General features: G+C 63.0%; 1 protein-coding gene across 1 annotated transcript in view; it reads right to left on the bottom strand.

The window, feature by feature from the left end:
- Positions 1 to 3,393: 3,393 nt before the first annotated feature.
- Positions 3,394 to 11,896, bottom strand: part of SLC7A5 (solute carrier family 7 member 5) — a gene marked incomplete at its 5' end in the record, with an annotated part of 30,348 nt that continues 21,845 nt past the window's right edge. The window contains 8 exons of the mRNA XM_082862660.1: positions 3,394 to 3,956; positions 5,031 to 5,208; positions 6,776 to 6,925; positions 7,524 to 7,620; positions 8,032 to 8,135; positions 8,589 to 8,712; positions 9,103 to 9,147; positions 9,607 to 9,712. Coding sequence (XP_082718786.1) covers positions 3,901 to 3,956; positions 5,031 to 5,208; positions 6,776 to 6,925; positions 7,524 to 7,620; positions 8,032 to 8,135; positions 8,589 to 8,712; positions 9,103 to 9,147; positions 9,607 to 9,712 — 860 coding nt within the window. The 3' untranslated portion in view covers positions 3,394 to 3,900. The remainder of the gene's footprint in view (positions 3,957 to 5,030; positions 5,209 to 6,775; positions 6,926 to 7,523; positions 7,621 to 8,031; positions 8,136 to 8,588; positions 8,713 to 9,102; positions 9,148 to 9,606; positions 9,713 to 11,896) is intronic.

Below are 11,896 nucleotides of genomic sequence, written 5' to 3'. Positions count from 1 at the left end.
CTTTCGTGTCCAGACCCTTTTCCGTCAGTGACCGTGAAAGGCACTCTCGTTGAGGGCCAAGGAACGATCAAGATGCCGGTGCCCTTTCGTGTGTCCCACCTGCTCCCCTGGAGACGGAAGCAGGACTTTTAACACTAGTGGATGCATCACGGTCTGTGCATCTCACGGAGCTGCCCCTGGGATTTTGTTCAGCTGGTCTCCCTGGAGTAATAGGTTTTCTCCAGCAAAAAGTGAAGCTACATGGTGCTCAGGGACCCTGGGCACCCACCCCGCTGGGGGCAGCACCAGGGCCTGGCCCAGGGGCTGGAGTGGAAGCCTCCCCCGGGTCACCCAGGGCCCCTGGTCCCAGCAGCCGGGGCTCGCGCGGCAGCCGCTGTGGACGAGCCTCCTGCCCTCGCTGAGGTTCAGGCGGCCTCCCCCATCCCGCCCCGCACGGCCCCGCGAGGAGTGGGGTTTGCTGGCATCGAGCGAGGGCTGGCAGGGCCCCGAGGCTGTGATGACTACCCTCAGGGCTGCTGTGGAAGCCTGTCCCTTCCCCCCGACCCGGCGCTGGTCCTGGCCTGGCCGTCATCCCAAGGCCAGGCCTGTGCTCCTCGGCCCCAACTTCAAGGTCCCTCCTGAGAGCTGGACCCAAACTCCCCCCCTCATCCCCTCGCCTCCTCCCTGGCCCTGAGCACCCACCTGTGGCCTCGAGGAGGCTGTTGGCAAATGAATGAATGAATGAACGAACTGGGCAAGGAGGCGTATGATCACCCCCACCCCCACCCCCACCCCGGGGAGGCACCTCCAGGAACCTCCCTACAGCCAGAACCTGGCACTGAACACAAGACAGAAAACCATCAGCAGTGCTTATAATTCTTCTTTAGAAACAAACAACCCCCCACAAAACACAGAACTGCCCATCCCGAACCAGCCAAGCATGTAACAGGGTAGCGGTTGGCAGGAGAGAGAGGCGTGAAGTCACACACGTCACCGCGCGACATCCTGGTGGGCGGCTGGCGTGGCTGGGACCCGTGGAGCAGCTGGGCTGTACGCCACTCCCGCGATGAATAAACACGGTGCCAACAGCATCCCTCACACTAGTGAGACGTGAGGACGAAACAAAGCAGAACGGCTGCACGCTTGCTACGCCAAAACGTGGCTTAAAAAAAAATGTAACCCACGAAGGTGAACGCTCAGGACACTTGTCAGTAGTGTGGTCGGGAGTGGAGTCTCTGCCCCAGAACAGACACGCCTGCCTTCTAAGGGGCGGGCGGGGGCCCTGGGCTGCACGGGACCCCACAGCCCCAAGAATCACAGCCTGGGCCCACAACCTGCCTTCCCACATGCTGTGGAGAGCCACGCTTCAGAACGACCTCTGACCTTTCAGTGCACAAAGGGGCCCCGTCACTCCTGCAGGGCTGGCGCCACCCCACTTCCCCAAGATGCACGTGGTGGGAAGGCCACTGCAGTCTGGACAGGGATACCTGGCTCCCTGCACTCTGCCAGGTCACATCCAGAGCCAGTGGTCTGACCACGATGCGTCCTAAGTGTCGCCCCGACACCCTGGAGGCAAAGAGGCCAAAATCTGCTCAGCGGTTGCTGGACCCCCGTGGAAAGGCAGTGGGCAGTGCACCCCAAGCAGCACCCTGCCCGCCCCCTGTGCAAGGGGCTGCGGTGGGAAAGGCAGTGGGCCGTGCACCCCAGGCAGCACCCTGCCCGCCCCCTGTGCGAGGGGCTGCGGTGGCTACGATGGCCAGTCTCCTCCTGAAGGGGCACAATCCCACCAGGCAGGTAGTACAGCAGCTGCGGGCCCCATTTACAGGTGAGAAAACTGAGGCCCCAATACAGAAAGTCTAAAACCAGGTCTCTGACCTCCTGGATGACATTCTGCCTTCAGACGTTGAGCTGAGCCCCTAGATGCGTGGCTTACAGCCCCGGGACAACTGAGTTGGTGAGGAGACCTCCATGGATGTCGGTCCTCCTCACACGTCAGGAGCTACAGGTGGGCAGGGGTCTCCTGACCAGCACAAAGAGGGAGGGGTGGACACGTGGCCACCTCTGTTTCAGCCTCAATGCCCAGCCTGGCCCCCCACAACAAGCTGCTTGTCAGGTCTCTCTGGGCCCATCGGACCATGGGGGACCCCGGAGCCCAGGTGGGTGGCAGTGGATGGACTGGCCACTCGGAGCTCACATGGCCGTGGGGAAATGGCTACAGCTGAGCAGTGAGGCTCGATGCCCAAGGGCTAGTCTCATCCTTCCCCTGGTGGGAAGGTCAGGGGTCAGAGACCAAGGCAGAGCCGCCAGCGCCTAAGAGGGGCCTGGAGGGGGCCGATCTGACCTTTGGTGACGCTGCTCCCCAAGCTGACTCTGTGGACAGTGACAGCACAGGAAAGCCAGCCGGTGGCCAGGCCAGAGGAGCTTCTGGGCCTCGGCTGCCTCCCCTGGGGAAAATGCTATGGGAACCACAAACACAAAAGCCTGCGAGCACAGCCTCTCCGGAGGGGAGGGCGGGTGTACCATGCTGGTCTCAGCGGGAGCCAGACCCCGAGTCAGGTGGCCTTCAGAGCAGGTGCAGAGTGCCGAGGCCTGGACTCTAGCTCCCCGAGCCTGGGACAGGTGACGGGGGCGGGGACAGCAGCGCCTTGGCCAGGAGCTGAGAGCCAGCCCCAGATAGCTGGCAGGGCTGCGTCCAGCCCTCGAGGCCCGGGAGAGCTGCCTTGCGGGAACACAGAGGAGAAGCCCACGAGGGGTCACGGCATCTGCTTCCAGATTTCAAGTGTGAAGCTTTCAAAGGACTAGAGCTTGGCTCCAAAACCGATGCAGAACTGACCTGCAACAGCACTGCCCACTCGCCCACCATAGGAGCTGCTGGAAGCTTCTGGCCTTTGCTCAGGCTGGTGTCCAGGGAGAGACTGTACAGTCAGGAGCCCAAAGGTGTCCTGAGTGACAGGGTCTAGCCCCCAAGCTGGCCCCGATCTGCACGTCCCGGTGGGAGGTCCGGGGTCTCCCAGCTGCCCCTGACTTCCGCTCGGATCCCCCTGCCCGCAGCAGGCACCGGGGCACCACTGTCGATCAGCCCAAGGCCTTTCCTTCTACAAGCCTTTCATTCAGATGTTCTTTCTTTTCTGGGGTTGGGAAGGGAGCTAGCACAGGTCTTTAAGGCAACGAGACACGAGCACATGGGTTAGTTTCATGAAAGTCACTACATCTACGGTAACAGAGAAACGGCAAAGCCCAAGCGCATGTGTCCAGGCCACCGTCCAGAGGGTGAGGCCGAGCCCAGAACACTGCCGGGGGTTCTCAGAACCCCTCCATTCTCGAGACGTGCCGGAATCTGGCGACAGGATCTGGTCCCTCTGAGGCACATCGTGCTACGGGTGGCATTAGGGGAGAAAAGATGCCCGCCCCCCGCCAACACACGTTTCTTTAAAAAATAATCATCTTGGTGGCGTCGACGCGACCTAAGATTAAGTTAAAACAAAAATAATAAAGGGACTTCCCTGGCGGTCCAGTGGTTAAGACTCGGTGCTCCCAATGGGGGGGCACAGGTTCGATCCCTGCTCGGGGAACTAAGATCCTACGCGCCGCACGGTGCGGCCAAGAAAAATAAAATAAAGTTAAAAAAAAGTACAAATACACAAAGGTGAGAAGGGAGAAGGCCTGATTCGGCAGGAAGCCCCGCGGCCTCCTCGGTCCAACATTCCCGCCTCCACGCTCGAGAGGTATCCACGGACATCCGTCTTCTGGGACTAAATTCGTACCAGGGTTCACAGTGGCCCGGCCGCCACCCCGGGGGAGGGACGGTGGGGGCCCCCAGCTGAGCTGCCTGGATGATGGAACCGGAGTCGCTTTCTAAGGGGTGGGTGGTTTAAAACAATCTCTGCGTTTTCTTTCCGGCAGCTTCTCAGATCTTGTCGCTTACGTCTCCTGGGGAACCACATGCATGAGCTTCTGGCAAAGGACCGTCGTGGAAACTGCCAGGAGAAGAGCGGAGTTACTTGGGGATCCTCTGGTCCCGGGCCTGGGGGGTCAGGGCAGCGAGGGATGTGGGCTCACCCCGCCCCGTCCTGATGCGTCCTGAGGTTGTAGGAGAAGCCAGAAAGCCAGAAATTTATGTGGAACCTCCCAATTTGCGTGTGTGTGCGCGCACGTGCGCACATGGGGCCTGTAGGCCTCCTGAGGGTTACGTTACTCAGGGAGGTGTGGCCAAGGATCCCGGCAACAGGCGGGTGCCGGCTCCACCCCTCATCCCGGTTCAGACCCCAGGGCCATCGAGAGACGTAACTAGATGGTGGCCCCCCTGCTGGAGGCCTGTGACACCACACCTGGGCCACCGCCTGGCAGACCTCCAGGACCGGCAGCCAGCACGCCCACCGCGGTCCTCAGAGGGGCTGGAACAGGCGGGTGTGCTGGCGCCCAGGTGAACCCATCACCCACAGAGCCCCCACGAGCATCACTCGGGGGAGACTGCAGAACGGAGGGGCTGCTCTAGGCCCTTGGTGTGTTCTGACAGCTCTTCAACAGGGGCTACAGTCCGGGCTGGAGGCAAAGCCCCAGCAACATGATGGGCAGCGTCCTGGGCCCCGGGCAGGTGCCCATGAGAACTCTGGGACGGCTACCCTGGGGATTTTGAAGCCCATGCAGGAGCTGGTCACACTAACAGTGGTCTCGGCACAGGGTCCTGAACCAGGCTTGTAAATGAGCCCTGTGGCCACAGTGCAGACCCTGTTTTCTCCTCCTCAGCCGGCTGGGTTTAAGCTGGCGGCAGACGGGGATTTCGTTACTTGGCAAGAGCGGCCTGGTTTTCTGGAATCCCTTGTTCTGAGATTAGCTGGTGCGCAGCTGAGCGCCTTACCCTGAAACACGTAGGCCAGGTCGCCACCAGACACGCCCAGCTCAGTCTGCTCGGCCAGGGCCTCACGCGTCCCGACCCCGACCCCCCGCGGACCCCCGGCCGTGGGCACTGCCTGCTGCGTCGCTCCTGGCCAGGCGGGCGGGGCAGAGCCCAGGGCGGGTGGAGGAGGCGCGGCCGGGGGGGAGGTACTCACAGATGCTCTGCAGCAGCCACTTGGGCTTGTTTTTCCACCAGACCCCGAGGAAGTAGATGGGCAGGCCGCTGAGGATGATGGCGAAGCCGATGCCGCACTCCACGGGCGTCTTCCAGAAGGAGACGGCGATCAGGAACAAGCAGGCCAGGATGAAGGACGCCGGGAGAGCCAGGTGGACCTGCGGAGGGGACGCAGCTGACACAGGGAGCGGGGCCTCCCCGCCCGTCCTGCCCAGCCCTGGGAGCACGGCGCCCTCCCTGTGCCCCCGCCACAGCTGGCCTCGCCCTTGGGCCCCCCTAGCCCCTCCCGTGGACCCCCCCGGACAGCCCTGCGCCCAGCTGATCCTTCCGGATCCAAAAGGGCCCGGCCTCCCGGGCTGCCACACTCGCCGCGCAGCGTCTCTAGGGTTTACTAGGGCCTCAGGTTCCCCTGGGTCGTGCTGGCCTCTTGAGAACCTTGTTCTCCGTGTACCCACCTCAGCACCCAGCGCTGGGCAGTAATTACCCAAAGCCCAGCTGGTGCTGGCGGGTGAGCTGGACCAACCAGGCTTCCCAGGTGGGGGAAGGTGGGCCCCCCTGGTTCCCACATCGCAGGGCGGGACCCCGGCCCCGCCCCTCACCACTGTCCCGTGGTGTTGGGGCAATGCCTCTGGGAAGGCCGTGGCCACCCGCTGATAGGCAAAGGGCGCCCACCTTCTCAGAGAGTCCTTGCGGATGGACTGGACCACAGGCTGCGTGGCTGCCTGGCAGACAGCCCCGCCCACACAGGGCCCGGAAGAGGCACCCACAGCACAGCCAGGGCCCCAGGGACACTTGTCCCCTGTCTGCACCCACCGTGCCTCCTGCCAGGCGGCCTGTCCACACCCGGAACCCGCCCTCTGTCTACACCTCGGCAAGAGACCCTGGGGTGGGCAAGGGTCCCATCAGGTCGGCCCTCACGCCTGCTCCACCCCCAGCTCCACAAGGACACGCCTGCTCCCCACAAGCAGGAAGCAAGGCGGTCCAGGGCACTGAGATCGCCGGGGCCCCTGGCGGAACCTGTCCAAGACAGGAAATCTGGTCCTGGCTGGCACTGCAGGACTGCTCGGTGGGCGAGGGGCCCTTGGACAGGCGCCAGCTGCTGGCCACACGCCGCCAGGACCGGATGAAGGGCAGGAGCTGCCGGTCGGCAGCCGCCACGCCACGGGCTCTGCCCTCTCACTCCGCCATGACTGTCGGGGGCATAGCTGACGTGCTCACCAGGCCTCCCCAGCAGGGGCGTGACCCCCTTTTTGGAGAAACAAGGTCGTCCTTGGGCAGCTGTGCCCAGTACTGAGTTTATGAGGACACAGAGAGCCGACCTCAGGCTGGGGGCACGGCGGGCAGCCTGGTCCCGAAAAGCCTCCATTCACTCAGGGGCAAAGTCAGAGGACGCGCCCCTCCCCAGACAAGGTGGGCCGTCCCCCCGCCCACATGCAGTCTGCTCACGGCCACCCCGGCCGCCCGGGCCGCAAGCTGCTTCCTCCTGCTCCTGTCCTTGTGCTAGAAGATAAGCTCCAGGAGGATTAGGTGCTGGGGGTGGGGGGTGACTATCGTGTCCTTTGACGAACCCCAGCACCTAGAATCAAACAGTCGTCAGTAGAACTCAAGGCTTCTCACCAGGGCCCTTGGAGAAGGGTGCCCTGAGCTCCGGTGTGCAGAGGGGACGGAGGCCCGCAGAGCGACGCTGGCTGCCCGGGCACCCGTGGGGACCACGCGGACCCTCACCTTGATGGGCCGCTCCAGATCTGGCTTCTGGTAGCGGAGCCAGATCATCCCGATGATGGCCAGGGCCACACAGAGCCAGTTGAAGAAGCTGAAGAAGTTGATGACGGAGAAGATGTCTTTGGAGAAGGCGTACAGCAGGGTCATGACGCACTGCAAGCACGGGGACGGGCCGTGAGCCGCCGCCGCCGCCAGGACACACCTGGCGGGCGGGCTGACCGCACGCACCCACTCCCGTCTTAAAGGAAGATGTGGTCTGTGGGACACGCAGGCCCTCACGGCCAAGGAAAGCGCTGACGGGGAAGGGGCCGAGGCGCCTGGATTTCAAGCGCTGACGGGGAAGGGGCCGAGGCGCCTGGATTTCAAGGAGGGGTCACAGGCCACGCGCTGCCCTGGGGGGGGGGGTTTGGCTTCACACGCCTCCAGGTTGTTTCTGCTTCTTGTTTCTCTCTTTTTTTTAATAACCACCATGTATTAATTTTGGAACGAGAAACAAAAAACCATCCAGCGCCCTGTGGAGCTCAGGGGAGCGTGTGGCGAAGAGCCTGACGTGGAGACACACTTCGCGCTACAGCCCGTCTCACCTGCACCTTGGCCTCCGGCCCGCAGCCCGGTGATACTAGGCGGAGCCGGGACGGCGTGGCTGCTCCCCGGACTCCCTCTGCAGAGCCCCCAACAATCCCCGAGGGACACGCCCACCCTCTACCTCGCCCCGCCAGTGACCCCCGCCCCGTGGAGGACGGGGACTCACCGTGAACACGAGCGAGGGCACGGGCGTCAGCAGCTGCGGGTGGATCATGGAGAGGACGGAGGGCAGGTGGCCCTCCCTGGCTCCCACGAAGAACAGCCTGAGGACAGAGGGGAAAGCGGTCGGCCTCGGCCGAGGGACCCAGGCAGGTGGGGAGCGGAGGGGGCCTGTGCTGAGGACCGGGCTCCCTGCCGTGGGCCTTGGTGTCCCCCACGGAGCCAGCTGGCAAGGGGCCCTGTCACCTCCAGCCCCCCGCAGGGTTCACGTGAACCCACGAGAGAGCCTGGACGGACACAGCAGTTGTGTCACCTCTGGGCAGGAACGTGCGTTATTTCTGTGTCACTTGAATGTTTTGACAGCTATGTTATTACTCAAAGTAACAAAAAATAGAGCTCTCCGAGAGCACGCGAGATAGCCACACATAGCAGCTCCCCACGCGCAGCCCCGCCCGCTCCACCGCTCTGCCGCCAGAGCCTGCGTGACCGAGGGCGGCGGCCCTGGCGGGGCTCACCTGGAAGACGTGAAGAGGGACCCGTTGACGGAGCCGAAGCAGGACAGACCCACGAAGACGGGGATGATCCAGGACATGACGCCCAGGTGGTAGTTCCCAAAGTCCTAGACGGACGCTGAGCGTGAGCCCTGCCCCGCGACGCCCCGACTGCCCCACCTGGCCGTCCGCAGGCGCCTCACCGCCCCCCACCCCCGGGCTGGCCCACACACAATCCCCTCCCTGGGGGCTCAGTATTTATTCGGAAGGTGGGACAGGCCTCTGAGGTGGGGCTGGAGGTACGTAATGGACTCAGCCCCTCGGCTCTAAGAGCGACCATCACTGGAACCACCACAGACGTGCCAACTTAAAGCTGTGCAGGGTGGTCTGGGCACCAGCGCTGCTGAAGCTCCCTGGGGTCCCCACGTACAGCCAGCGCCCTGCACCCGCTGGCAGGCTTGGTAAAGCACCAGCTCAACCCCTCTGAGTAGGAGCACACTTTGCAGACGAGGGGCCCGGCCTGCTTCTCATTGTGGGCTCGGAGGGCCGCAGCCGGCTCTTAGCGGCAGGTGGCATCTTACCACGGCCACAGCCTCCGACGTGAGCATCTGCTCAGGGGACAGCGTGGTGAAGTAGGCCAGGTTCGTCAGCACGTACACCAGGGTGACGATGGGGAGGGAGATGATGATGGCCAGGGGCAGGTTTCTGCAAGGACCGGGTGGGCACATCACCAAAATGAAGCCCACGACGGGGCCGGGCCCGTCCCTCGCTGCAGGGGAAGTGGCACGTGACCAGCAAGTGGCTGGAAGGTGGCGCTTGGGGCAGGGCAGCTGTGCAAACCTGGGCCAGCGACTCAACCCTGCCGGCCTCCACGCCCCCATGTGTGAAATGGGCTTCCTGCCCATTCTGAGGACGAACCTTCTTCTAGATCACACGGCCCCCATGATCCTGACCCCAGGGGCCCTCCCGGAAGGCCATGCACTGCTTTTGTCGGGGGCTGGGCTGAGCCCAAGGATGGGCTCTTGGACAGAACCAGGCTTCTTCCTTCTCTCAGGTGAAAATGATAAAAACACGCGTCTCTGTTCGCATACATACCTGTAGGGATTAATCATCTCCTCTGTGACAAAATTCAAGTAATTCCTAGAATTTAGAGAGCAGACTTTTATTATACGTTCCTCCCTCAGCCATCGGGAAAAAAGAATGCAGGTTCCACGGGGAGTCCGACCTGGCTGCCCTGGGCCAGTGGAGAGGGGACGCCCACACCCCCAGGGACGCTCCCTCCCTCCTGGTGAGCAGCTGGGGCCATGCGGGCGCCTCCTGAGATGGCGATGGTCCTGCCCCTCCCCAGCGCCATGCCCCCTGGGAAGCAGCACCGTCCCTGAGGTGTCAGCAGAGGTTTATCTCGGGGCCCCGTTCTCGGGGGCAGGACACGAGCCGAGAACAGCACTGCTATGAGGGCCCCTCTGTGCTTCCTCGGGAAGCATGGGGTTTCCTGCCCCTGCCCCGTAGAACTGCCCGTGGATGGCCGAGAGGTGTGGATTTCTGGACACTTTGGGGTCTGGCACGTGTGCCCCAGGGCCCGGATGTTCCAGAACCTACCATCCCCCGTAGGCAAAGAGGCCGCTGTACAGCGCCAGCACGATGTTCCCCACGTCCACTTTGGTGCCTTCAAACGAGGACTTGGGGTCCAGATTGGACATGTTACCTGGCAGGGGCCAAACAGACAGACAGGGATTCTGGGTTAGAAATCGTGGCACGGAGGCCAAGCCACAAGCTCCGAAATGTTCCTGGATCAAAATACAGCAATAGACAAAAATGCAACAGATTAAATGCACCTGTGAGCCCCCAGACTCCCAGGGGCCGGGGCAGGCAGGCAGGGTGAGCGCAGTTCTGCTAGGTCTGAGGCCCCTGTCCCCGCCCACTCGAGACGGGGAGGGCAGCTCTGCAGACCCCCGGCCGGGCGGACACCCAGCCCCCATCTGTGCCTGTGGGACAGGATGCCTGGGATGGGCGGGCACCGGGGTGGGTCTGCCTTGCCTGGGCTGCAGGGCGCTGGGCGCCTCAGAGGACGCTCCCTGCAGATCTCAAGATGCGGCCCAGTCAGGGCACCTGGGCTGCGTCTCCACTCTCCCCCTCAGTGTTGGGAGCCCAGAGCTGCTAAGCGTAAGCCAGGCTTCTCGTCTGGGCACACGAGCTCCCGAAGACGACCTGGACCCGCCCTGGGACGTGGCTGTACCCGAGGGGCTGCAGCTGGTGAGGGACGGTGGGCTCAGCTCTGTTCCCTAACCCAGATGGACGTACTGGGCTCTTGGACACAGGGGGTCGGCTTCTCTGCTGACCATTTCCACCCTGAATGGCCCCAGGCGTCCTGGGCTTGTGGCCGTATCGCTCCAACCTCTGCCCCGCCTTCACTGACACCTCTGCTGTGGCTCCTCTTGTGACCCAAAAGGACACCTGTCATTGGGCTTAGGGCCCCCCTCACCCAGGATGATCTCAGCTCCATCCTTTCCTTAATTACACCTATAGAGACCCTTTTCCTGAATAAGGCCACATCCACCGATTCCGTTGGATATGTTTTGGGGGCCACCACTCAACCCAGTATGGTAGACGTGAAACGTGGGGGCCTTAGAAGGGTCCCTGGCTACTAGGACAGCGTCTGGCCCTTTCTGAGGCTGTTACACCATCTGTGAAATGGCCCCATAACACCCAGGCCCAGAAAGACTCGCTCCATAAGGAGGGACCAGCCTGCCTGCCAGGTGCCGACAGACACGGGCAGGGGCTCGGCCAGACTCCACGGGGTTTTCGTTCCTGGCTCCCCGGCTCTGGGTGCGGCCGTGACACAGGCCCCATGGCTCTGGATATGAGGGTCTGTGCCCCGTGCTGCTGAGAAGCACATGGTCCAGGACCCGAGGGACCAGGCTGAGACGTGACCCTGGGGCTGCTACATGGGTCCCTGCTGCCCGTGGCTGGAGGATCTGCAGGTCCCTCGGGGGACGGGGGGATGGAGGACGCCATGCCTTCCACAAGGGCGATGGCCTTGGTCACCCCAGGAACACAACACGGTGACAGTGTGAGGAGGTCAAAAAGCGGACCCGTGGCAGGGAGGCTCCCATAAAACGCCGTCATTCTACCCAGTCAAAGCCTGCACTTCAAGGCAGCACTCATTTCCTCTGGCAAACGCCGCGGGGGGAGGGGAGGGACCCCAAGTTCCTTTCTGGGTCCAGATGCCCTGGATGCCTGGACTCTGCCCTGCAGGTGTGCTCAGGCGTGAGCTGGGAGAAGGACTCAGGACGCAGGAGGTCCCTTCCGCTCCCCAGATGAGGCCACGGTCTCGTGATGAGAAAAGGCTCCAGGCAGGCTGGCAGCTCACCCGGCCCGCCACCCACACGTGATCTGTGTTGCAGGCCCGGGTCCTGAGACCGCCTGGTCACAGGGGGGTCAGCAGGCTGGTGGGCAGGGGCAGTGCACAGAGCCGGCTCAGGACAGGGCACCCCAGCACAGCACCCAGGGCCTGGCTGCTCCCCATGGAATGTTCTGGAATGTGCCTTCCTTTACAGCTGTGAGGAGGGGGAGGGGCATCTGTCCCACAAGTTGGGGAAGCTGAGGCTCAGGCCACCTGCCCACGGACCTGGGTCTGGCATCCTGAGCAGACAGCCGCTCCCAGACGCTGCAGCTGCTCCCGCGACCCCAGGTCTCCGGAAGACCCTGCACCCCTACAGGGTGCTGCTGCTGCCGCTCAGGGTCTTGCAACTACTTCTGGAACACTGAAGGCCTTTCACAGCAAGGGCTCCTTACAAGTAAGGCACTTGAGATTTTCTCCTCAATCTGCACCATTTCCCCATCAGGACATACTTCGATCTCCTGCTTGTGCTTCAAGGGGAAATGCTTT

Source organism: Leucopleurus acutus (assembly GCF_964270905.1).
Source record: "Leucopleurus acutus genome assembly, chromosome: 20".
Lineage (NCBI taxonomy): Eukaryota > Metazoa > Chordata > Mammalia > Artiodactyla > Delphinidae > Leucopleurus > Leucopleurus acutus.
This window is presented reverse-complemented; position numbering and strand designations above follow the sequence as displayed.